At 46.2% G+C, this 27,527-nt stretch overlaps 1 protein-coding gene across 2 annotated transcripts in view; it reads left to right on the plus strand.

Annotated features, from left to right (window-relative positions):
• The window catches only part of USO1 (USO1 vesicle transport factor), a 65,180-nt gene extending 48,231 nt beyond the window's left edge, over window positions 1–16,949 (plus strand). For both annotated transcript variants that reach the window (XM_054029163.1, XM_054029164.1), the window contains 6 exons: window positions 3,107–3,270; window positions 7,795–7,878; window positions 8,931–9,020; window positions 11,806–11,907; window positions 13,138–13,353; window positions 15,946–16,949. In XM_054029163.1, coding sequence (XP_053885138.1) covers window positions 3,107–3,270; window positions 7,795–7,878; window positions 8,931–9,020; window positions 11,806–11,907; window positions 13,138–13,353; window positions 15,946–16,023 — 734 coding nt within the window. In that variant the 3' untranslated portion in view covers window positions 16,024–16,949. The remainder of the gene's footprint in view (window positions 1–3,106; window positions 3,271–7,794; window positions 7,879–8,930; window positions 9,021–11,805; window positions 11,908–13,137; window positions 13,354–15,945) is intronic.
• The last annotated feature ends 10,578 nt before the right edge of the window (window positions 16,950–27,527 follow it).

Here is a 27,527-nt window from a genome sequence, read left to right on the forward strand (position 1 = left end):
GCTAGAAACTTTTCTGAGAACACAAAAGGTTGCATTTTGCAGCCAAATTGCCCAACAATGCATGGATTCTGCCGTCACTGCTGTACAAAAGCAAACAATGGGGCATTGTGTACAGTAAAATCTTACTCATGACTGTAGGGAGACCCAAAGCAGCTAACCCAGTTTAACAAACTAGCAAGATACTGTACTGCTAAATGGATTCTGTCTGCTTGCCATGTCAAGCATAGTAAGATTTACTTGTTTGTTATGAGGTATAAAAGAGTTCTAATGATTTTGTGTGTTAAAAAAATTAGTTATAGGCCTCGTTACCACAGTCTGGTATTAAATCTTAGCCCATTTTGGGTGACAGTGGGTTATGGGTTAGGGAAATGAGGGTGTTGCAGTGCTACAGCAAACCTTTTCTTACTAGAGACTGGCCTAATGGCTTCATCAGAATCCTAGAAAGTGGAAATGTGGAAAAATTGGTAAGGATGAGTACAAAAGAATAGTGCAAGCAGGTAGGGACAAAATCAGAGGCTAAGGCACAAAATGAGTTACACCTAGCAAGGAACATAAGTCATTGAGAAGAGGTTCTGTAAATACATTAGGAGCAAGAGAAAGATGAAGAAAAGTGTAGGTCCACTACTTAATGGGGAAGGAGAAATACTAATGGATGACTTCAAGAAGGCTGGGATGTTTAATGCCTATTTTGCTTCAACACAATAGATATTAACAAGGGTGACAGAACTGTATGGGATTGCAAGCACTTTGTAGGACGGGATTAGAATTCAAAGTGATCTTGACAAATTAGATAATTGGTCTGAAAGCAACAAGATGAAATTAAATGAACACAAGTGCAAAGTACTTCACTTAGGGAGGAAAAATCAAATGCACAAAAATGGGGACTATTTGGCTAGGCAGCAGTACTGCAGAAAAGGTTCTCGGGGACGGGGGGGGTCACAAATTGAATGAGATAGCAACGAACAAGGCTAATATCATTCTTGGGTGTATTAACAGGAGTGTCACATGTAAGACCCAGGCGGTAATTGTTCCCCTATACTTGGCACTGGTGACACCTCTGCCTAGAGTATTGTGGCGTCCAAAACTGGACACACTTTAAGAAGGATGTGGACAAGCAGGAGAGAGTCTAGAGGAGAGCAAGAAAAATTATGAAAGGTCCAGAAAATCTGACCTATGAGGAAAGGATAAACAAATAGGTCATGTTTAGTCTTGGGAAAAGAAGACTGAAGGGGGGACTTGTCAACAGTGTTCATATATGTTGAGGCCTGTTAAGAGCATGGTGATTAATTGTTGTCCATGTCCACTGAAGGTAGGACAAGTAGTATTCTGATTAATCTGCAGTGAGGCAGATTTAATTTAGCTATTAGGAAACACTTTCTAACTGTAAAAGTAGTTAAGCTCGGGAATAGGCTTCCAAGGTAGGTGGTGGAATCCCATCTTTGGAGGTTTATAAGAACAGGTTGGACAAATGTCTGTCAGGGATGGACTAGGTATTCTTGGTCCTGCCTCAGCATTTGGGTCTGGACTAGATGACCTCTCGAGGTCCTTCCAGCCCTACACTTCTGTGAATACACACTTGTGATTTTAGAGATTTTTCAGGATGAAGCATTTCTATCATTGGGTTGCACAATGAAAATTTGATCCATGAATGACCTAATGTATTCTATACAGATGAAGCTTATAAAATTCATCAAAGTGATGTAAGCACCTAAATACCACTGACTTTCAATGGGACCTGGGCTCCTAAGTCACTTAAGAAAAGGTTACCTGCTGTGTACAGTTAACCCTGAGTATATGATACCAGTGCTCTGGAATCTACATTGGTTGCTGTGGATACCTAGCTTCAGTTTATGGTGTTGGCTTTGGCCTACGAGTGGCAGACTCTCAGGCTGGCAGGTCTCAAGCTCTTCCCTGTCATAGTGCTGTAGCTCTGATCAGTGTAGACACTCGTGCTAGTTTCCTTGGCAAGGCAGGGTAAGGCAGACACAATAGGCCTGTGCCTCGGGATCCAGCCCCTGTGGTTATGTGAGCACATCAGAGTCTGAAGCGTTCGTCATTAACGTAAGTTTGTAGCAGTAACTGTTGTGAAGAAAAGCTTAAGACTGTGGGCAGAGCGTGAGCATACAGCCATGTGTGCCTGCGTCTGTGGGCTCTTGAAACAGCAGCCCTGAAAGGTGTGAACTGCCCCATGCGTCTTAATGGGACAATAAAGGCCCTGCCTGTGCCATCCCAGCAGAGAATCGAGGGCAGTGGGCTTGGGCCACATGCAGATAAACCCCAGCTACGGGGGTAAGTGGCGGACCTCTTCCCTGATCCCACTGTCGCACCTGAGGAGAGAAGGGAGCTGTGTGCTGCTGCCCTACCACCACCACACCAAGAGGGCAAAGGATGAGGCCACGCAGGGCCCATGTCAGTGTTCCACGGTCCTGCATTGCCGTTTTCCTTGGCCTATAAGGGAACTGCTCATGGACGCTGTCTGAGCGCCCCTCTGCTGTCTGAGAGCCCCTCCCTCCATTGATCCAAAATAGCCCATATCTGTTAACCTTAAGGACAGGCTGCAAGTCCCATGTATTTGGGCCTGTGAAGGGATTGGAGGTATGTATGGGGCAGTTTAATTTTATGCTCATATTCTTCATGTGAGTGTTGTTACCTGGCAAGGCATCTTGAGCCTAGGATAACACATTCCTTATATCTGTCAAAATATAAATAAATTTTAAAATTTGTGTGTTTAGGTCCTAACACAGAGTGAACTGGAATATAGTTTTCTGAATTGGGATGTTTGTGGTGAAATGTAGACCTACACCTACTGTCCTACACTTGGACTCTTCACTCTTTCATTGGTTGACTTAAATGAGCAGAAACAACCACACATGCTTCTTTTTTTTTTAAGGAATGGCGTTTCTGAAGTTCATACACGTGTGTTTGGGGGTAGATTTTTGAACACAGTAGAATATAATCTTTTAATCTTGAATAACTAGTAATTCCGTTTCTTTATGGGGGAAAGCAAATGCCTGTAGAATATACCTTGTGTGAATGTAGTAAATGTGTAAACAAAAAGTGTGCTATTCTTAAGTTTAATACTAATTTTCAAATATCTGGCCATTAGGAAAGGACAATCAGCACCACAGTTCCCACAGCGATATGCTTCAGATGAATGGCATTCAGCCGGAAGAAATCAGCAAATTGCGACAGGAGATAGAAGAATTGAAAAATAAGCATGAAGTGTTACAGGGACAGCTGAGAGAAAAGGATTCTGTGATTGAAAACATGGTAAGAAGTGACTGCTTCGGACGGGCTTTCAGTTCACAGTTGCAGAGCTACTTAAAAATATTACCTTCCTGCGGCTAGAAATCCTTCGCTGTCAACACTAGAAAGACAATGGTTTGTTATAACCAGTTAACCTATGATTACAGCCAACATGGCTTGAGTTGTCTGCACAGAGCTTTTCTGCCTCAAACTGGGGGTGAGAGTTTGTGTATCCAAACCTACCACACTGCCAAATGGTTTGTATCCGTGCACTCAAGGGAAAAATCTAGCCAGTTACTCTGTACTAATTCAACAGTTGAGATAATGCCCCAAGGACATGCAGGCAGTGTGGTACCAACAGAATGTGGGCATCCTTCTGGACAGAGGGCTGGATGGAAGGAGTGGAGGACCCACTAAACTGGTTACACAGATAAGGAGGGCCTAACCGTTCTAAGAAAAGTATGAACTGATTACATGGAAACTAGGTTACATGTGGTCTTATATGGAGCAGATCCAGCCGCATAAAATTTGCCACTATTTGTGCTAATGTAGATACCATTCTGGCTACTGGCCTGCGTGTGACATACTGCCCTGGTTGGCACGGCAGTGTTGGCCGTCTCCCTGATCTCATAAGGACAGCAGGGATTCGGACTTTCAAAAGTCTCAAAAGAAACCAAACCCCTCCCCTCCAGCCCACTTGTGCCCCAGTTCAGAAGGAGGAGGAAGACGCACCTGGTTATAATCCCATTAGTACAAATGCTATTGTGGATCCAGAGAGACAATCCACCTCTAATTCCATCAGCTAGTGCAGAGAATGAACAGTCTCTCGAGTTGTCCTGGAAACCTCCCACCCAGCCTGACAGTGGCAAGATCACCCTTCCAGTGTTGTTAGGTGTATTCCAGCCAAACTCACCTGGATAAATCCCTCCTCTAGTCCTTTCAGGTATCTGGAATATATCCAAGAATGAAACTTAAGCAGGAGGGCTCCAGTTTAGTATCCAATATCAAATTGGTCCTTTGACCCATCTGATACCAGAAATTCTTGATACGGGGCACTCCCAAAACATACGAGCTAATGTACTTCCCTTGGTGCTACATTTCCAACAGCGGTCAGCATTGATAAGGCCCGTTACCATTAGGCCATGTGGGGACCAATATATTCAAAAAAGTGTCTTTTGGTGAATAAGCTGTAGTCTCAGGTCTATGGTTGTTTTTTAACACTAGATTGTAATACTCTGTATCTCAAAATAGCACCTTGGGATCCCCGTGTTCACCACTGTGATATGATTGTGATGTGTGGTATGATACTCACCCACCCTTATGATATGATATGGGCACAGCGGTCCCACAGTTCCAGGTTGTACCCCGGGACTCCTTATCACAGATCTAATTGTATTCCATTGGGTTGGAGGTAGTTGTATATCCAAATTTCTATTCCAAGCAACTCTCAAATTATCAATCTTTGGCAGTTTTGGGGGGGCCAGAAAATGGTAAAAGGCTACCACTGGCCGAGTAATTATTTTGGAGGAAACTTCCTGGATTTAAAGGTTCTGGAGCTCCCAGTGCCTTTGGGCCAGATGCATTTGTAAGTAAATTCTTTTAACTGGAGATATTTCCATGCTCCAGAGCAGGGCAAGCAAAATTCTTGCTAAAAATCTACAAATGGTTTAAATTTATCAGTGTCCGTGAGCTGCGACACGGGCATAATTCCTCTGTCCATCCAATCCCTCCACATCAAGGTTTTGCCGCTGGTTTTAAGGATACGAATTCTCCATAGGACAGCCTCTGCATAGAAGAATGAATGGAAGCAGAACTTTCTAGCCAAGGTTGACCAAGCTTGCCTCACAGCCGTTATTGGGGGAGCTCTGGAGCCATCAAATCTACAATAATTTGATCCTACAATGCCTGAAAGGGGGAGGTGGTTTACCAGTTCTCATTCAATCTGAATCCAAGATAGGGTCTGTATAGGGCCTAATAGCCACAAAGGTGCCTGGTTTAACAAAAAGGAAATATGATCATTTCCACGTTGGGAAAATGGACTCGTCCCAGAAATAGGGGGAGCTGTAATTTCTTCAGGGCCAGTCTAGGTTTCTTACCTACGCCCCAGAGGAATGTTCTGAAAATATTATTGAATTTCTTAAAATAAGTTTGAGGACTAGAACTAGAGACCCCCCTCAGGACATACAAAATTCTGGGAAGGACGTTCATTTTCTGCGTATTAATTTTACCCCACAAACTGAGGGTTAACAAACTCCATCTCCACAATTTGTTAGCCCTTTGGGCAATAATTGGTTCTATATTTATCTTAGGGATGTCTAAATATTTCATTTAAGAAGATTGCCATTAAAAATTCCAGTCTGATAAAAGACCTTTGTGGGCGTATTTGTTAATGTCTAAGATTTCTGATTTACCCCCAACTAATTGTATGTCCTGAGAGGAGTCCAAAATTAATAATAGTGGATAGAAGGTTAGGAATGCTGACCTTGGGCTTAGCTACAAACAGAAGAGCATCATCCACGTAGAGGATACTTTTGTGCTCTGTTTGGCCCACCTTGATACCATGAATATGCTGATTTGCTCGGATAGCGATGGCTAAAGGTTCTAGAGGTAAATCAAACAGAAGAGGAGAAAGGGGCAGCCCTGCCGCATACCAGTGGGTAATGGAAAAGGGACAGAAACAATACCATTGGTAACTACCCCGGAAGCTGGATTAGTGTATAAAAGCTTAATGCACGCCATACATTGTTTATCAAATAAAAATTTTGCTAACACCTGAAAAAGATAGTCCCAGGCTATGTGGTCAAAGGCCCTTTCGGCATCTAAAGAAATGACAGCAAAGGGTTCTTTAGAATCTCTCAAAGCGGAAATAATATCCATTAGTTGACGCAAATTATCTGAGCCATAAAGAACACTTATCTGATTTGTTTGTGTAATAAATTCACAATGTGTGTGAGAACCTTTTTCCAGTCGCACAGCAAGAGCTTTAGCTAAAATCTTAGCGTCACAATTGATTAAAGAAATTGGCCTGTAATTACTACTTAGTCCAAGGTCTTTCCCAGGTTTAGGAATAACTGAAATCACATCTTCTCCTAGAGTAGGTGGGAGAGTTTGCTTTTTCTTGGCCTCATTGAACATATTCAGTAAGCTAGGTGTTAAAGTTTCAGAGAGCTTTTTGTAAAATTCATTTGGGAACTTGTCTGTGCCAGGAGTCTGAGACCAGGTTTGACCGATATGGAGGAGGGAGACGCTAAGGTGTACAAGACATTTAAAGAAAATGTATTTTAAAGATTTCAGATTATCTCAGAGACCAATGGAATAAAGTACAGAAACCTCAGAATGTTTGATATTCTGTTGAATCTGTACATAAAATGTCATTTCTGAGAAAATGGATAACAGGGTGAGGGTTGAAGGTGATTATGGAAAACGGTTTGATCTGACAGCCCAGGAGCAGTGGTTAGGGGTATTACAGATGAGGTAAAGGCAGCATGTGACTAAAAAAAAATTCCACAGTTTTAGAGGCTGCAGAAACTGCTAATCTGTTGAATCAACAGACCATGGGAGGGTGCAAATCGCAGGGGAAGGGAAATCCCCGTCTCACCCAGGTTAAGCGGGTAGAGGGGATTGGAAAGAAACCTAACCGCAACTTTGAATTAAAAAGGAAAAAAGCCAAGGGAGCCTAGGGCTTAAAACCCTTTCTGAAAAGGAAAGGCCAGTGATCTGCCATCGCTGTGGGTGGGGCTCCCGGCCATATAGAACTAAATTGGCCCAAATGGGCGGTAAATGAATGCCACTGTTGTTGCTCCAGAGGCAGTGGTGGAGCAGGAGGACATCCTAGGGAATGATATAGGGATGGGTTTGAGGAGGGGAGTGAAGAATGTATTATAAATGCTGTGTGACTCCATGTTAAGGCTGATTGAGAGCCTGAGGAGTTCACCCGTGATAACTGGTTGGTGAGATCGAAGTATCGAACACACGACCAATTTAGGGTTTGTGCCTGGCTTCCTAACAGTCTGCCCTGAGGTTAGAACTCGCACTTTTGAGTCACTGTAGGCAGCCACACACTAGTCCCTAAGTATGATGCTCAGGGTAGCAGAGTGGTATTTCTAGTAGTCGTGATCCACCTTCCTGAGAGGACACCGCTTGCCCAAGTCCATGAGTGGGCATGTGCAGAGACCACTCAAAGAACTAATGCATGTCACTTGGTGGTAACCACATTTGAGATGCACATTGCACACCCTACCCACTCTCTCTCTCCTCCGAGTGCCAGTCATCCAGCTGGGCTTTGGGGAGGCGGCTGCGGAAGGAAAGGAGGAGGTTGGTATGCTTTCACACTGTGTGTGGATCAGTGAGGGGCAAAGGGCCTTATGATGGGTACTGCTTACTAGAGGTTTCCACAGATGCAGGCTGTGCTGTCACTGTATCCACCATGAGTGTGGAAGTGTGAGATTTGTCTCAAAGAATTCTTCTAGATACAGGTGAGGAACCCTTTTAGCTGTGAGATAACACTTAGTAAATCTAGTTTCATGGTTGCTTTTTCTCGTGTTGCAGAAGTCTTTGCAGTCAGAAACAGGAAGAACTGAGCAATCCTCACAGATAACTGCTGGATTGGAGCATGCTAATGAACTACATAGGGTGAGTTCTTGATGCTTTGACAGTCCAAACTTCCTTTGTTTGTAACTTGGGAGTAATTGTGTGCGGTCATCCATTGGGCAAGGCTGCCTGTTATGGCTAGTAGTAGCAGAGGATGGGGAGATGGTTGTAGGCCAAGTTTCCATTGACTGGTAAGATTGGTTCCGAAGTGTGTGACTTTGTGAGCTGCTCTTAGTAATCCTGGAGCATCGAGACCATAAATCTTGAAAAGAATCAGAATAACTTGTGTTGAGGTGAATTAAGGCATTGGAGAAACTTGCACAGAAATTCTGAAGATGCCTGACTGCCTATTTGCAGTTGCATAACAGAAAACATCACTTAAATCCTGATATGCATTATAAATATAGTGTTCTGAGCCCTTTCCACCGGGGAAAAGAGCACCTATATTAGGAAATGACCGAATGAAGAAATCTGCGATGCCTAAAAGTATCCCACTATTAATTTTATCCCCATTAGAAAGCACATTAATAGGTACAAGTCTTGGATTGAGAAATGCTTTATCTAAGGTGACTTGCATTGGAAGGTTTCTGCAATATAAATTAAGATGCCTGTAGAATTGCCAGCAGCCAGGAGAGTTATGAAGATGTGTTCTGATAAGCTTAAAAAAAATGTAACAAGTCTCAAATAGATGACTAAGAAGTTTTGCACTCCATACAAACATTTGGCTACTTAAAAAATCCATGAGGTTATTACTGGTGCTGGGGTGGTACTCTTGAGGATTCTGTCAGCATGCCTAGACGAGTGGTATTGGTGGACAAATATGCCTCTCACGAGGGATGCTGGAACAATTTGTATAGTGAGGGTGGTGAAAGCCATTGAACCAAACTGTACATTTGATGGAAATCACTTCAAGCCAGGGGGTGCAGCAGCACCCCTAGTTCCACCACCTACGCTTCTCACTCCTCACATAACCAGCTTGAAATAACGTGGTACATAATTTGTAGCTTTTACTTCCGAAGAGAAATTGAACTTTTGTCCTTACTTAACCGTCACTGTTCAAAGCAGCTGTATTCTGTTGGGTGTTTTTGACACAGGAACTAGAAGCCTTGAGGATCCAGATACAGTCACAGTCTTCAGACATCTCTAAACTTCAGTCTGAGAAACAGGAGCTGCTACAACAAATGGTAATTCAGTGGGACTCTTGCACCCTTTCCTGATCCCGGCCCTATTGATTAAACTGTAGAAAAATGTTTTTCACTCTTTTCACTTTGTCGTCATTCATAACAATACAGGGCCTGTTCAGAACCAAGCCCTACTGCTGGGGAAAAGCACAGGTACTAAGCTGAACTATTTTAAAGCTTTAATATTGAGTTTTAGGACAATATAGCACCACCTTAATCAAGCCTAAAGCATCAGTAAAGCAGATAGAGCAGAATAGCATAATGATGAACTGCCCACTCCTGGGGCACAGGTAGACTGTTTCTGGCATCACATCCATACTGGTCTGATCTGGTGTAAATCCTCAGTTGTCAAACCCCTTTTGTTAAACACACTTCCTTTATTTCTTGTCTCTTAACATCACATAGGTGCAGATTATTAAATATCTATCAACATTCTGTTCTAAATATATGTCTCACACAGTAACCCAAAATCCTTTTAAACTGATACATTTTTACTTCTCTTGCTAAAACTCTTAATTGGTACCTCCTTATCTGTCTGTTTTTAGCCGTCACTATCTTCCTCCTTACTCAGTCCAGCTGTCTTTTCCTTGCTTTCCTGTATTCCCTTATTTCTGACAACAGCTGTCTCACTCTTACGTATCTGCTTCTTGTGGCCTTGGAGTTACGGGTTGGCTAGTTCTGCTCAGTCAATGTCCATCCTCCCTAATCGGTTTTCCTAGGGAGGTTTGCATGTGGCTGGTAAATCACACATTTGTCGGGTTTGCTTTGCCCTGTTATCTACACAGTCCAAGAATCCACTGTAGATAAGACACAAACCAACTTTCTGATTTTTTACAACCTTTGAAAGCTGTGTCAACAAGACACGTGCAGAAAGCAGAAAAGTTCCCTTTTACATGTTCTTAAGACTGTTGATTATACACACACGCAAATACACACACACACACTTCTCTAACATTATTTAATATACATTTATCTGACACAATTCATTATATATTTCTTTACACTACCTTGATGTAACTCCACGAACTTCAGTGAAATGCTGACTCCGTATTTTCCTCTCATTTCAGTCAATATACTGATGAGATAAATAACAGTCAGTTATCAGTTGATACCTAATAAGAGCTGGAGGAATATGCTTTCACAGAACCAGTGCATGTGTTACACCATTGCACACTTGTATCATTTAAGAAGCCAGGGGAAAGTGGTGTAATATTTTAAACTCATACTGTACATAACAAGGTCAGAAAAAGTGTCATCAGTGTGTTTATTCCTGAATCTGTTGCCTGCACCATACGACACTTAAGTGTGGTTTAATGGATGTAATCTTGTTACACAATTGAGTGAGCAATAATGATTTAAAATGTGTAAGAAAAGTGGACATGTAATTATGAATGAGATTTAAAAAGACTAGCAGGCACAACAGTGTAATACTTACATTTTAACTGGCAATTCGTTGGCTTTGGAAAAAGTAATTACATTGGCTTGGTCATCATATAGGGCTTCACCAGCAAATCTTCTACATGTGAAACTGCCAAAACTCCAGGAGAGTTGGGAGGTTTTACAGATTGGGGCCACTGTTCCCACTTTGCCTGCCCTGCTGGTGTATTAACCATGTAGTTACTTAGAACTTTAAGAGATGAAGTTTAGACCCTGAGTTTAGAGATCACACTGATATACAAGAATCTATCATTGTCTGTAGTTTCATGGCAAAGCTTATACAGTTACCGTAAGGGAAGCATTAACCAGACAATTTACAACTAAAGGAACTGCATCATATGATATCCAGTACCTGGGCACAACATAAGTGTCCACTTAAACGGCTTTCTTATGCTTCTGCAGTAATCGGGTCTGGAGGTGGCTTGTGATAGTTGACTTCCTCAAGGAAGAATCTGCTTTCAGGCAGTTCTTCGCCTTACTAGTGTCTGTTACTTCTGCCATTGTAAGGCGTAATAGAAGAGTCATTTATGGGAGTAACCAAACTGAGGCTTATTTAAATTTGTTGGGAGAGAAGCTGGATATTTGGGAATTTTAAACCGTCTCCTCAGCAACCAAAATCCCAGCTGCTCTAGTTCATCTCACTCAACATTTGTTCATTCTGCACAGTGGTGACCGTGGCAGTGTGCTGCCCATTACAGCTCTCCCTGTACACATCTGACCTGACAGCATCAGCACCATACAGGAGTTTTAAGATCATAAGAACGGCCATACTGGGTCAGAGCAATGGTCCGTCTAGCCCAGTATCCTCTCTTCCGACAGTGGCCAATGCCTGATGCCCCAGAGGGAATTAACAGAACAGGGAGTCGTTGAGTGATTAGGTGGTGTTATCCTTTGTTTCCCCCAGTAACAGCTTTTCTTTTCTCTCCTCCCAAGAGAGACATACATATGGGAAAAGCTCAGAGCTGAAAAATTCCTGTCAGCAATGCCTGCTCTTCCTAGTGCCTGGTGCCAGAAACAAAATGGCTGCCTGGCCTGTCTGCTCTGTGGGATGTGCTTATGGAATGCCAACCAGCCTGCGTCTCAGAAGCCCTTATCATGGCTGTACAGAAACCTGTTGCTGTTTTAAGTGCTATCATATGCAAGTTCCCATTTGTGAGCTGTCCATTGTCTGACAGTGTATAGAGCCCCTCAGAGCAGGACCTGTCTTTGATTTTGTCTGAGCACACACAGTTCCGGCACGTTGGCTATATGGTGGGAAGAAGTCTACAATTGGATGAGTGAAAATTACATTGACCACTGTGTGTATGATTGAAACACTAACTGTTCCTGGTATTGAATATCTATTCCACAGAATACAGCTTCAGTTCCTGCTCTGGGCGACAGCACTGCTGTAATAGCAGCAAAGAACAGTGAATTGGAGGGCAGATTGTTGCAAGAGATAAAAGAATTGAAGGTTGGTCATTGGTGAAACACAAAACCTGAAATACCTGAATACACAGTTTTCAGTATGGTCACAATTTCGTGAAGTGCTTCAGTATTAAAAGTGACCTGCAAGGGTGGGGAAGACTTTTGGGGGTGCTTCGAGTTTTTGGGAATTGACTTTCTTTTACTATATCAAAAAATCTTAAGCTTTTTCCTGTTGAGTTTTAACATTAGAAATCCGGCTCTTGTCTGCCCTGACAGATTTGGTCTGGAGAGCTTGAGAAGTGATCTCAAGAGTCAAAATGAAAGTTAAACAATTGAGGATAGGAAAGGCATTTTTAGTTTGTTAAATACATGTTAAGAAAACGGGAGTTTTAAACTTCAGTGATGGGCGGAGAGCAAGCCTTTATTGAAGATTTAACGCTCTTGGGCCTCTAATGTTTGAGCACTAACCTTGTCAGCTTAAAGTGTTTCTTCTGAGGCAATCAGAAAAATTGGGGTAGATGGGGCTTGGTGTTCCTGAACTTTCTAGAATAAAATGGTGCATGTGTGCGTACCTGTCAAGTCTTCTTTAAACATCATAAAGCAAAACCCAACTTGAAAGTGTCGTCCAAGTCACCTGTAAGCTGTGTTAAACGGCCGGGGTTGTAGTTGTAATAGCAGTCCTGCCTGGATTGCCTTGGAGATTGCAGCCAGGACTTGAGTGTGACTCGTAAACGCTAGATGCACCTTTGACCCCTTTCTCTAGTCTCCAGAGTTCACCACCCTCACCCCCCAGGTATGAAGCCTCATGTCTTTACCTCGTTGGGGTGGAATCCTACAATTCTCCCGCTCAGACTGGGTACTGGGCCATGGCACGTTGTGTACCAACCGTGATTAACGCGGCAGGTCCAACTTGGTTCAGCTATCTGCAGTTCTTCCCTTTGGGAGTTGTGACCAGTGGTGAGTTCTGTGACCCAAGCAGCCGTCTTAAAACAAAGTATTATTTAATCTCCACTCTCTGGACCTGAAAACGTGGGCTCCTGCTGCTTTAGCTACAGGACCAGCTCTTAGCTTGAAGGCAGTAGCAGATTCATAAACCTCTACACATGACCTGGCCGCTTACAAGGGACAGACACCGCAAGTGTGGGGGTTGTAGAATTGAAGCTCCAGGCAAGTAGAGGCAGGAATGTTGAGCTGTCACGAATGGTCGCTTGAGTGACTTGAATGAACTGACTGCGTGGGATGTTAGTGACTTTCCTATGTTTGTGACTGTTGCCAGAGTGAAGTTAAAGCGCTTGCTGAGGAAAAAGCATTGCTGAAGCAGCATCTGGACTCAAGCAACAGTACAGCTGCTGTCTTGCAAGATGAGAAGAGCAAACTCCAACAAGAAGTGGCAGAATCGAAAAAAGAACAGGACGACCTCCTGGTACTTCTCGCCGATCAGGATCAGAAAATATTTGCACTAAAGAACAAGCTCAAGGAACTTGGGCAACCGGTAAGATAAGTGTTCAGTGAAGTAAGTTACAACATCCAGGGCTTGGAGTGAGCTGTTACCGAGGGCCCAATAGCTACTCCCTTTGCCTACAGTCGTTCCCAGTGTCTACATTGTATAGGCTAGTGGTTGTGGAAGCAGACAGAAGAGTTGGCTGAACTTACAGTAAAGCAGGTGCACAGCTTAGGGATGCAGTTAGATCGTGGGCTAAACTGGGTATCAACTGGGCCAAAAGTAGGTGTTTATGCCCCCCATATGCACCTGGTACAATGAGCATGTGACCATCTCTCCATGCAGGGACCTTGCCACAACCCTGCCTGCCTGTTTCACCTTGAGGTTTGCTGGCTGTCTTGCATTCTCCATAGAGCTACCACCCTGGGACCATTAAAAAGCTACAACTCAGAAAGCTGCAGCCTGCTTATTAAGTGGAGTAGAAGTGCCCTGCTTTTTGCACTGGCTTTCAGCGATCTTACACGTGGAATTTAATGAGTTGGTTTTAACATACGTAGCCCAGTGGCTTTGGACCTGATTGCTTGTCACATCGCCACAGTTATAAACAGGGACACTCTCGGCTTTGAAACTCGCGCTCTTCTTGGTCCTCCAGAGCCTGGATTTTGTTACCCATCTGGAGACATTGCAAGGCCCATCTTTTTGTCTTCTCCTCACAAGCATGTTCTATAATAGGGGTCGGTAACGATTTTTACTGGCACGCTTCTGCCAGCCGGGGTCCCGGCTGCCAGCCCCGCTCAGCCTGCTGCCTGACTGGGTGAACGGAATCCTAGGCTGGCAGTGGGCTGAGCAGGGCCAACGGCCAGGACCCTGGCTGGCAGGAGCCGGCGGCCAGAACTCCAGACTGTCAGCTCGCTCAGCCGGCCGCCAGTCTGGGGTTCTGGCCCCCTCAGCCAGCTGCCGATGTAGGGTTCTGGCCGCTGGCCCCCTGCCAGCCGGAGTCCCGGCTGCTGGCCCCACTCAGCCCACTGCTGGCCAGGGGTTCCGTCTATTCAGGCCGGCAGCGGGCTGAGCGGGGCCGGCAGCCAGGACCCCGGCTGGCAGGGGCCGGCGGAGGGAACCCCAGACCGGCAGCGGGATGAGCCGCTCAGCCTGCTGCATGTCTGGGGTTCCGTCCGGCGGCCCCCCACCAGCTGGAGTCCCTGCCGCTGGCCCCACTCAGCCCACTGCCAGTCTGGGATTCTGTCGGGGGACCCCTGTAAATGTAAAATTTATTACTGGCACCCGAAACCTTAAATTACTGAAGACTTGGCACGCCACTTCTCAAAGGTTCCCTGCTCTATTAGAACCATAATCAGGGAGGCTCATGGACAGGAGTAACTGCTAGTAGCTTTCAGCATGTTGCCATCGCATGCTTGCTAGAAAATAGGTCCAGATAGCTCTTGGGTGCAGAAACCTGTCCGGGTTAAAAGCTGTCTTTCAAAACCACACCTGGCTATTCTGTCCTTCGTCTGCGAGTGGGTACGTCCCAGCGCTACATGCGATACCACCGGCTAGTAATCCAAGTGCACATGCTAGATGGGTCCCTTTCAGGGTGCATGGCTTCTAACAAACCCCACCGTAATTTACAACTGGGCTTGCGCATCAGATCACATGTAATTGTCACTGTGCTGCTTAGGTGGTTGGCCAGGTGACTTGTGGTTAGATTTCCTATTTGAACACAAGTACTTCATGTGTGTCTCTAAATCCTATATCAGAGGGGTAGCCGTGTTAGTCTGAATCTGTAAAAAGCAACAGAGGGTCCTGTGGCACCTTTGAGACTAACAGAAGTACTGGGAGCATAAGCTTTCGTGGGTAAGAACCTCACTTCTTGCATCTGAAGAAGTGAGGTTCTTACCCACGAAAGCTTATGCTCCCAGTACTTCTGTTAGTCTCAAAGGTGCCACAGGACCCTCTGTTGTTTTCTAAATCGTATGGCTCTCCTAGGACTAGCCTTTCGGTAGCACATAATACCCCTCTTGGCCATGCTACACTGGTTTGCAATGTCCTAACTCAAGTCAGTTTTGAAAGAAATGTGTGGAAACGTTTCTGTTCAATATTTCTACAAACATTGGGCCAAGTTTAAATAGAGAGGATCCATCCAACATTCCGTGGAAAGTTTGTGGGTCATCGAGTTACGAAAGAGGTCGTCACACTTAGTGGCTTCGTTCAGAGGGTTTCCAAGTACTGCACAGACATTAAGTCTCAGCAATCAGTATGGTAGGTAGTCTCATTTTACTGGTGGGGAAACTGAGGCACGGAGGAAGACTTACCCCAGTGCACAAGAAATAAGTGACAACTCTGAGAAGTTCTGTGTCCAGATCCCCGGCTTTCACTCCAGACAACAGTTTTCCTCTTCCCAGGACGGAGTCAAATAAAACCCACTGATCTCTGGAGATGATGTCTTAGCTTTGCTGTCAGGAGCAGTGTGGTGATCCATGATGGTTGGTGCCTAGAAGTTGAAATAGTGATATAAATGCAATTTGTATGGTAATTTTAGGTTTGCTTTAGGCTTGTTTTTCATTACTTTGAAATTGGTTTGATCTCTGGCTCACACTTCTCTCAAATGTTGCTTGTCTCAAAAGAAATCCCTGATTTTTATTTCAGGTGGAAGATGAGGATGATATTGAATCTGGAGACCAAGCTGATGAAGATGAAGAAGAGGATGGGGAAGAGGAAGACTAATAGTGCTTTAGTGTCACCGTGAGAAAATTAGAGGTTGCATTGTAATACAAAATTAAACTAATGCTGTTGACCTACAATGTAAAACATCCACTTACGGAAGCAAATGGGGAAATAATGTTCTGGTTTTCTGAAGTGAAGTGTTTGGAAACCATCATAGGTGAAACAAAAATCACTGTTAAGTTAAACAAAAGTATCCCAACTTCTAACCGTTTAGAAGCCGCTTTAGACACTGGTTAAAGCATGAGGGTGACAATGCTACTGCCTTAGTTCATTGTCGTTTACAGAAGTTCTGTGCATTTGTCTATCATTTTAATGTTTCTTTGGAACTCTAAGGTGATTAAATACATATGTATTTGGTTTAACATCTGTTGAATGGAATCATTGCTTCTACATTCAGCATGGAGCTAATCAGAACTCATAGGTTCCTTTAAAATAAGTGGCTATGTTGGAGGGGGGAGGGGGAGCGGGTGAGTTGGGGATTGTACACACCCAGTAGCTTCCGGTTCAAGTGTACTAAAACAAATGGAACTGAACAGTGTTGTGTGCCTTGACGCCTGAAATGGCTACACCACAGTCTGTACCTCAGCGAAGAAACCCAAGGAAACTGCACCATTATGCTAACAATGAGGAGGGAATTGCATAGAAACTTGCAGCAATATGGTAGCATTTCTAAGCCGAACTTCTCAATATTTTTAAAAAAACAACCAACCACCACTCATCCGAAAGATTAAATGTGCTACCAGATCATCATAAATGATTGTTGTATTCTTAAGTAAAGAAATGAAAATACAACCGATTTATGTAATTTATTGGCTCTTATGCAGAGTAGATAAGAGAATAGATTTTAAACGAGCAAAATTAATACACAATGCATAAATTTCATGTTTTGGTAATAAAAATAGATATGTCCATTTAGTATTCATTCACTTCATTCTCTTGTCTTGTTTTTAATTGTGTATTTTACTGCTCATTTGAAGCAGAGTGGCTTAAAACACCAGTCTGGCTGGATAGATTAAAAGGGTGCTCTCCAAGGTACTGGTTTCGTAGCTCATCAAGCTAACTTGAGGATGGTGAAGGTTCAGTTTTTTGAGCTGTTTAGCAGTTTGTAAGAATGAAGTTTCTCTTGGATTCTCCCAAGATGCTTTCATAGCCCAGGGCAGTATATCATAAGCCAAACAAGTAAGATTTAGACAAGTGAATGCAGATGGTTGGCTGGTTATATTATAAACATTTTAAAATTCTCTTGAATGTATTTACGACCTCCTGGGTAACAGTTCATGTATGGGTTGAGTTGAAACTATCCTAAAATAAGGAGTTAGGAAGAGAGTTTGCTCCTGCAATCCCTTTATACTCTAACTCATTGAAGTCTGGGGGAGAGGAGTAAGGATCAAAGGCCATGGCAGAGTGGAGTCCTGGGCCGTATTGACAAAAAGGAGAGTTTCTGTGAAGGGTTTTCAGGTTGTGTGAAGCTTTATGCATGTTTGAGTAGTCATTTTAAAGTACACTTGGCTGCACTATGAATTCTTCAGCCTATTGACCCAGAATATATAATACCCTATCACATCCTTAACTAAAACAAATGGAACTGTACCATATCTTGGAGGGTCTGTCACTTTAACTAGCTTGGTTTGCCTTTAAGTGGTGCAAAGTGTGCCTATGTACTATTAGTGGCTAAGACTAGACTAGAGAAACACACACAGCTGTTTCATCCCATTTACTCTTACAGGCACCCAACATAACCATCGCATTCCTGCCTCAACATATAGCCCCCGGCAGAGATGGGAGACCAGGTTCTCTTCTGAATACAGTTGGTCTGAGACCTTAATAATGGTGTTCGACAAGTGTCTTTGCCCTGTGAAATGACAAGGTTAAACCAGCCCCCGTTAATGGATTACTGTCACATTTTACTAGCTTGTGGTTAATGATGGAAAAGCAGAGTTCCTGTCTCCTCTCACAGCCTCCCCCGGCTGTCTAGTAAAGCACTATGTCTGAACCAGAGAAGAGGAGGATTCTGGTCTGCATATTGAGCACGCTGCAGTCAATCACACAGCCCCCAGTTTGGAACGGTCTGTGTTTTGCTACGGAACTGAATCTATGTCAGCACAGCAACCATAGGGTGAGAACAGCACATATTTAATTCACGTGATCATACATCTGCCTATTCAGGAAGTCCTGTTGTAAAGTTGATTCTCCTTCCCTCCCCGACCTCATCAAAATACCTGCTGGACAATCAAATAACCGCCGGGGATGCTGCTTGTGGTGGCTAATAAAGCGTTCATGGTTTTCCTATGGACGGCTGTAGGACACAGAGCCGAGCTGGGCTAATAATGGCTTGAGACTTTAGTGATCCCAGCATCTGAGCTACGCTAGGAACTCCTTGGTGAGGACGGCTGCGTATGCTGCCAGAGCATGGCAGCCCCGAGCTCCCAGTCACAAGGACAAGGCCTTGCAAAGCTAGGTTAGGAAAAGCTGCGTCGGGGGGAAGAACCAGGTCCCCTGTAGGGCTGGCTGGGAAACGAATTCCATTTCACAAACAATACTGAGGCTTCAGTATATGCTGTGGGGGAGGGATAGCTCAGTGGTTTGAGCATTGGCCTGCTAAACCCTGGGTTGTGAGTTCAATCCTTGGGGGGCCACTTAAGGATCTGGGGCAAAAATCAGTATTTGGTCCTGTTAGTGAAGGCAGGGGGCTGGACTCAATGACCTTTCGGGGTCCCTTCTAGCTCTATTTAGAAAAGAATGGGAGTATTAACCTTAATGGAAACTTTATGACCTACGCTATTAATGGAGAAACAAAGAAAGATATAGATAAGGAACGTTGAACTCTGACTCTGCTAAGGCTCTGTCTCAGGCCCAAGGCAGCTGAGAAGGAACTGAGGGAAGTTTGCCCACACAACGCTCTATAGGACCGAGGGAGAGCACAAGACAGGGAAAGTTCATGAGCAGTGAGGTAATTTTGGACCCTGCTGAGGGATGGACACCCAAGGTGAGACCAAGACTCTATGGGGCTAGGCACTGTACAAACACACAGTGAGACAAAGAGCTCCAGAACACTAACAGTCTAGGGCAGGGGAGGGAGGGACCCACCAAATTCATCTCATATGGGAGTCACCAAACATCCATGAGCTGGGAAGAACTTTTCAGAGTGCTGGCCACACTCCATTACCAGGATATGTCTGTGGGTGGCAGCATCAGACCCGGCAACAGCCCCATGAAGAAAAGTATAAACAAGGTACTGCAAAATGCTCCTGTGTCAATGCAGTGCAGTACAGTACAAGAAGGAGCTAGCCAGGCCTTCTCCTGCATTTCACATACACCCAAATTCCTGCTGGGGTTAGGCCTTCAGTGACTAGCAAGTAGCACTCCGTCGCCCATTACAGAGGTTAGCTAATTCTGCCAAGAGCTTTCGGAGGGAAGGGGTTTAGCCCCAGTTCCCAGATGGAGAAGGGAGAGGTGCAGTGATTTGCCCAAGAGGACCTAGTGGTCAAGCAGGGATTATAATTCAGGACCTCCCAAGTCCCATCCTTGTGCCCATTCCTCTCTAGACCACTGCCACGTCAGAGTTACATGAATGGCATCAGCTCCTAAAAGACTTTTGAAAATGGGACTTAAGTGATTTGAGCTCCTCAGTGCTTGTGGCCACGATACAAAAAAGGTCCCCCCCCCCCTGCTCCAAATAAGTCTCCTGTTCTAAATCTCCAGGCCAGAGTCCCACATGTATCCTGGCTGCATTGTGATGCCATGGAGCAGCCCGGCCAGTGGAGCCAGGGAATGGCCGCTGGGTGTTGCCAGGCAGCACTAAGTAGTGTAGCATAGTGAGGAATCTGGGCTCAATGCAGTCAGGTAGGGTCCCTGCCAGCCAGACGTATGAAGAGTGCACCTACGGGGATGGATGTGGGTGGGCCAAGGCCCCGGGCCTGCAGACACCCACATAAAGCTTAGCTTTACTCCCGTGAGTAACCCTACTGATTTCCAGGGCATGAGTCAGCCCAGCCATGTCAAGCACGTACACGAGTGCTTGCAGGCCCAGGCCCAGAACCGGACCCCTTTGTCGCTGCCTCGCCCTGAGGAGGGGTTGTAGTTGTGCGTTTTGCCAGCACATTTAATACCACGAGGCTTTGAAAGGCTTTCCATCCCTGTCTATTCTTAACACTTACCCCCACCTCTGTCTTTGGCTCCCCTCTGCGCCAGCCTGGCCTTTTTCTCCCCCCTCTTCCCCTCCAGCTCAGCCACCTACGTTTAACAGGCGGTTTTCCCGTGGCTCACTAACCCGTCTGTTATTCTGGGGATGGGGGGATTGTCTTTGGATGGACTCAAGAGCAGGTATGTTGGCACAGCAGTGTGTACAGGTGTAGCCAGTTCTAGGCGGCGAGGGCCTTCAGCCTGCAATCTGTCTGTGCACCTTCTGCACCATAGTCCCTCCCTGTACTGTGGGGGGCAGCCCTAGAGGGCTCCACCTACAAAATAATAAAAAAAAAATTAATGGAGATATCCTATCTCCTAGAACTGGAAGGGACCAGAGGTCATTGAGTCCAGCCCCCTGCCTTCACTAGCAAGACCAAGTACTGATTTTGCCCTGGATCCTTAAGTGGCCCCCTCAAGGATTGAACTCACAACCCTGGGTTTAGCAGGCCAACTCTCAAACCACTGAGCTATCCCTCTCCCCACATTCTCCTTCCCGGTGTGTTTAAATCAGGAGGGGAGTCGGGAAAAAAGCCCTGCAGTCTGGCTAGCACTGGCCTGGGACTCAGCAGAGCTGGGTTCTCCCCTCTGCTTTGTGGCTTCTTGGGGCAGGTCTTCACTATGGGGGGTGGGAGGGTCGATTTAAGATACGCAAATTCAGCTACGCAAATAGCGTAGCTGAATTCAACCTATTGGAGCCGACTTACCCCGCTGTGAGGACGGTGGCAAAATCGACCTCCGCAGCTCCCCGTCGACGGCGCTTACTCCCACTCCGCTGGTGGAGTAAGAGAGTCGATTCGGGGATCTATTGTCGCGTCCCGACGAGACGCGATAATTCGATCCCCGAGAGATCGATTTCTACCTGCCGATTCAGGCGGGTAGTGTAGACCTAGCATTGGATAAGTTGCTTCACTCCCCTTTCCCTGGGTTTCCCCCTCTCTAATGGTACCTGGTCTCCTGGTTAAAGTGCTTTGCGATCCACAGGGAGAGCTGGGCTTTGTTAGACAATAGTTCAATGGGAGCCAGCCAGCAGTAGCAGCCGACTCGTCACATGTAGCAAAGTGGGACTGTAAAGCGAACACAGCTCAGCAGCTGAGAAGAGACCTGCCAGTTAAAAGAAAGGAAAACAATAGAACAGGGAAGATGAGAGGGGGCCGGGTAAATGAGGGAGCAGACGTTTCAAATTCTGCCTCTAGTACCGCATCAGGCAATAAGATTGAAGATTTTGCTGCAGAACGAGAGATTTCCTAGGGCTATCATCCATGAGCACAGCAAGAGATGGAGAGGATCGGGTGCCCAACAGACGGAGGCACCAAAATCCAGCGGAGAGAGAAAAGTTTCATCTCAGAAACCAAACAGAAAGAAAATCTCTCCAGCTCCCTCACTCAGAAGTCCTTCTGCTGTGTGATGTGGGGACCAGGAATATGGGAGCCCCTGAGGGGGGCAGAGTCCTGGGATGACATGGAGTCAGAGTGTGAGGCGAGGAGGGACAAGTAGCTCATCTAATCAGACCTCGTGTACAGCCCCGGCCACCAGCACCCCCGCATGAAACCCCACAACTGCTGTTCGATTAAAGCATTACAGCCCAGGGGAGACTACACTGTTCAGGACCAAGTTCCACCAATGCCTGACGCCCCTGCACTTCGCGGCCAGGCATGGGGCTAGCAGCTTTCTTCCCATATGGCACCCCCGGCGGATAAGCCACCGCAGCCACAGAGTGCCTCTCTTCCCGTAATTCACAGCTCTCCCTCTTTGCGACTCAGCCCTCTGGCTAGGTCACAATAGAGTTCCCCCCAGCCCCAGGGTATCGAAGTCTCACCCGAGAGTGACTAGGAACGCGCCCCCTGCTGCTACCAACTTCCTCTCTATCATCCCTACCCGGCTTCCCCCTCAGCGGGGCGGCATCTGCCATTAGTGTTTCTAAATACCCAGGGCTCTCTTCAGGGGCAACTGTGACCGTTAATGGGCCTCTTCCGGGTGCTGGTGTGAGGCGAACACCCCCTCACGGCAGGGACCTGAGTCAGTGAGATGTACCCAGAGTTGTTACGCACTGAGGAATGTTGTTACTGTTCTTGGAACTCCAGTGCCACCTGCACTAGCAGGCCGTGCAGCACGTTCATTCAGCAGATCTCCGTGTTATTCATAAGAAAGATCACAGGCTCGGTTCGGGGGCGCAGGTGCTCGGCCAGAGTTATTGCACGGTACCGGCCGGCACCCCGTAGGAGCTACAGATACAGTGATATGTGGGTGCCCGCAACAATGGTACCAGCTCAGTCAGCGCATCAGGACACTGCCCCCTAGGCTGGCCAAAGGTGCCCCTCCTAGGATTTCCCCTTTTATAGCTTGAGACAGACAAGTTACACATCACACTCCTGATGCGGTTAGTTATTACCCTTCTCCTTATACCTGCAAGTTCCAACAAAATACCCCCATCCATTATCCTGTCCTTGTGTTCCTATACCACCTCCTCAAAATAGGCTCATGCCCTTACTTGAGAACTCGGGGTGTTCCTGTACTAGCCTCTCCGGTCAGGATGAGTATTGGGTACCCAATACCTAGTTTGGCCTAGGCCAGGCCTACAGCCTTTGGTGTTAGTTATGCCTAGGGCTCCAGCAAGGCCTACACTCAGATCATTCCCAGAAATGGACCCCCACTCCATTCTGCAGGGGAAGGTGAAACCCGGCTGCCCCGCAAGTTCCTGCCAATCTGACCTGGAGGAAAATTCCTTCCTGACCCCATGCCTGGCGACCAGTTAGACCCTGAACATGTGAGTAAAAACTCGCCAGCCAAGCCCCTGAGAGACTGAATGTTCTGTGCCGCCTCACAGCTCTGATCCTCCCTGTGCAGTGCCCTGTCTCCAGCCGTGGCCATCCCTGAAGCTTCAGAAGAAGGAGACTGTAACAGGGTGATCTGCTCCTTTAATAGCCCAGTGGAGGGGACAGGGAGCAGCCGACCTTACCCCACAGAGCTGACACAGCTGCTCAGCACCTCATGATGGCCCACACTCTCAACTGGACCATGAAGGTGAGCTCAGCCATGAAGGGGTGGGGGAAGCCATGGCTGCCACGCTGGTTTCTGGGGGAGAAAGCCAAGCAGGAGATTGTTCAGGCAGAGGGGGAAGACAAGAGAGAGGATACTCTCTGGCAAACAGAGCAGGAGGCTGCAGGCAGGTCAGAGAGGGCCCTACCTGTTAGCTGCCAGATGACCCAATGTCACAGCTGGGATGTGAGCTGCCTGAGCTAGCAGTCGGAGCAGGAGTCAGGCCAGGTCAGAATCTGAGGCGGGTCAAAGGGCAAAATCGTGAGTCGGGTGTCAGGAGACAGGCAGGGTCAGGTTACAAAATCGAGAGCTCAGAAGCAGGAGACAAACTTGGGAGCAGAACCACAGCTCAATAACCAGAGTCAGGCCCAGCCAGGATACCAGGAAGGCAAGCCAGAGGTGTCGGAAGTGCACAGTTCAGAGCAAGGTGGAGCCCAGCTCCACGGACAATTTTGTGTGCCTGGGCTGGGTTTAATACTAGGACCAATCAGGCCCCCTAGTATTCTGCCAATCATCCCAGGACTGGAGGGTCCTCTGTCTGAGTTCAGCTCCTATTCTGCCCACAGTGAGCAAGTCCCTGGGTGGCAGGTCCCTGCAAACCCCAAACTGCCCTTGTGGACCAGGGTCCAAGACCGATGGTCCCTGAACCCTCACCACACTTGTTGGTGTTGCTTTTCTTGCTTTGTTTGTGAAGACAAACTGAGCCCCAAAGAAAGGGATATAAACCTAACCCAGACATGGCTGGCTGCCTGTCCTAGGGTTACCACCTTTGAAATGCAAAACACCTGGCACCCCACCACAAGGCAAGCCCACCCCAACTCCCAGGGAATCCCGCAACCCCCCTTCAACAGCCACTTATAGCATCTAGAGAGAGAACACACAGAGCTAAGATTGCTAACATCACACGTCTCCTCATTCTCACGTGGCTCAAACCCACTCTCACATGTGCGTGATGCGCTTGCGTGTTGGCAGGCAGACAGCCGGTGTATTTTTAACACTTTTGATCTGTTAGCACTTAAACTGCAGAAGTGGGAACACTGCAGAATCTTTAGTTGGACTCAAACCTTTAACATCAGATCTCCCAGTGCACTGGGATAATTATGCAAATCTTTAGACCCAGGTTTAAAAAAACCAGCAGATTAAATTATTTTTCTGGCAACTGGAAAATTCATAAACAATCTGGCCAGGCCAGTCAAATACCGGCCAGGCCAGTCAAATAGTAACCTGAGTCCATCCTCAGCTGGTGACTAGGGACACCAGCATACAGAGACCAAAAACGGCCCTCCTCCCCCACAATGTCCCAGAAAACACTGGGGAATGAAATCCCTTCCTAACCCCTGCACGTGGCTGGCTGAAGCCCTGAAGAATGAGCTTTAGGAATATGAGACATATTCCAGCAGAGGAACCGCCCCCCCCCAGCAATGCCAAGCCCTGCTCCCTACCATCACAAGCCACCCTGTCATACAATCCCTCCCATAAATGGTGAAGGAGACAATTTAGCCCTCCCGCCCCATCCAGTTAGAGGCATCCATGTTGTCATTGCATTGACCAGAGTAGTGTTTCTTCAGTAAACTGCAGTACAGAAGCTGTGCTGAGATGGGACATTTTGCTAAGCCTGGAGGGGCAGGTTGTCAGAGTGCCCATCCCCCACAATCAGGGCTGGATTTCCCCAAGTGCCCGGTAGCTCCCCGTAACCGTGCCTCAGTGGGTCACAACTGAGAATGCCAACTTCAGGACAAACTGCTGAGAAATAGGGCAAACACAACCCCAAACTGGTGGTTATTCTTTCATAAGATATACCAAACCAGCCAAAAAAGTACACTCCTGTTTCACCGCACTGGCTAACAAGAAGTCATAAAAGCAGTCTCCCTGGGACATTCCATATCACCACCAAAAACACTGGATTTAGAGATGAGAGGTTCTTACAACCAGTCTCATCAAATGAAAGGTTCTTCTGATCCCAAAGGACCAGCCACACACCCAGGTCAATATATAACTTAGATCTTACCCAATAATCACGCTATTGCCAATCCTTTAGTATCTCAAATCTAAAGGTTTATTCATAAAAAGAAAGAAAGAAAGGTGAGAGTTAAAATTGGTTAAAGGAATCAAATACAAACAGTAATGGCAAAGTTCTTGGTTCAGGCTTGTAGCAGTGAGGGAATAAACTGCTGGCTTAATAAGGCTCTGGCTGCTTCCAAATCACTGGAAGGTCCTCAGTCCATTGGTTAGAATGCTCCCATTAGTATAAATTCATATTCCAGGAGCTTGAGCACGATAGAGACTGGAGCAGGATCGAGGCAAAATGGAGAGGTTTCCAGGACCATTTATATAGATTATAGATTCATAGATTATAGGACTGGAAGGGACCTCGAGAGGTCATCGAGTCCAGTCCCCTGCCCGCATGGCAGGACCAAATACTGTCTAGACCATCCCTGATAGACATTTATCTAACCTACTCTTAAATATCTCCAGAGATGGAGATTCCACAACCTCCCTAGGCAATTTGTTCCAGTGTTTAACCACCCTGACAGTTAGGAACTTTTTCCTAATGTCCAACCTAGACCTCCCTTGCTGCAGTTTAAACCCATTGTTTCTGGTTCTATCCTTAGAGGCTAAGGTGAACAAGTTCTCTCCCTCCTCTTTATGACACCCTTTTAGATACCTGAAAACTGCTATCATGTCCCCTCTCAGTCTTCTCTTTTCCAAACTAAACAAACCCAGTTCTTTCAGCCTTCCTTCATAGGTCATGTTCTCAAGACCTTTAATCATTCTTGTTGCTCTTCTTTGGACCCTTTCCAATTTCTCCACATCTTTTTTAAAATGCGGCGCCCAGAACTGGACACAATACTCCAGCTGAGGCCTAACCAGAGCAGAGTAGAGCGGAAGAATGACTTCTCGTGTCTTGCTCACAACACATCCGCCATGTGGAGGGAAACCCATTGTTTCAAACAAAAACCTCAGCCAAGCTAGTGGAGAATCACAGGTGACCAGCTAGTGTTTGGAGTCACATAGGCAAGTCACATGTTCATGCCCAATTTCGTTCAGTCATTGCCGGAAGCCATTACCCATATTCCAGACAGCACATTCACAGGACAGTCCACTCAGTGTAGATGGGTGTCTCCCATGGTCCATTGTGAGTTGAGTGTCCTTTTGATGGGCCATTCAATTTGAATAGTCCCTCCCAGATGTGCTGGGTGCTACCTTGTGGGCGGTACCCCAGGAGCAAACATTTGAAATCCAGGTATAGAGCCAATACTTATAACTTCAAATACAACAATGATACATGCATACAGACAGCATAATCATAACCAGCACATCATAACCTTTTCAGAGACACCTCACTTGACAACCTTTGTACAAGATCTGTTGCAAATATATAACAGTGGTTGCAACAATGAGCTATATGGTCATATTTTAATCAGATAACGTCACACTCCCATTGGCTTGAGAACACCTTTTCAGACGTGTCCCACCATTGCCTACACCAGTTCCTCCACACCCTATGGAAAAAAAACTGATTTAGGCTGAGTGTCGCACTCAACAGTCAGGAAAATTAGCACTGTGGACTTCAGTGAGAGTTTTGCCTGAATAACCAAGTAAAATCTAAAGATATGGCCCAATATTAATCATTGGTGACATTCCCTGTCCCCCCTTCTGAATGCACCATCCAGGTGGCATTTAAAAAGCTAGGGTCCAGCAAGCTAAAGAAAAGTGCATTTGTGACCGAGTTTAAATATCAGAGCTGACGCCTGGCTCCAGACATGCAAGCAATCCCAATACTGCTCCCATGAAGGTCAGCAGGTGCTGCGTGGGCAGAAGGGGGTACAGGGATCAGAAATATTTTCAAAATAGTGATTTCCTCTATCCCGTCAGGTATCTCCAGACTAGCAGGCTGCATCCAATTTACTCAGCAGCATATTATTTAATGTCATATAGCATGGAGCCTTCCAGGCAGGGTCCTTGAGAAATACCAGTGCTAGAAATGTTCAGAGGAAAACATTGCCTGGCCTCTGCTGACTATTCAGTACCTACTCGAACACAGAAATGGAACCTGCATTCATCAAGGTCCCAGCAGGGCCTCTCTCAGCCTGGGACTTTTCATTCATTGAAAGACCAGAAGGGACCATTGTGATCCTCTAGGCCAGGGGTGGGCAAACTACAGCCCCTGGGCTGGATCTGGCCCATCAGAGCTTTGGATCCAGCCCGCAGGATTGCCAGCCCCATGGCGCAGTGGGGCTAAGGCAGGCTCCCTGCCTGCCCTGGCCCCACGCTGCTCCTGG

The sequence above is a fragment of the Malaclemys terrapin genome, chromosome 5 (genome assembly GCF_027887155.1).
Source record: "Malaclemys terrapin pileata isolate rMalTer1 chromosome 5, rMalTer1.hap1, whole genome shotgun sequence".
Taxonomy (NCBI): Eukaryota; Metazoa; Chordata; order Testudines; family Emydidae; genus Malaclemys; species Malaclemys terrapin.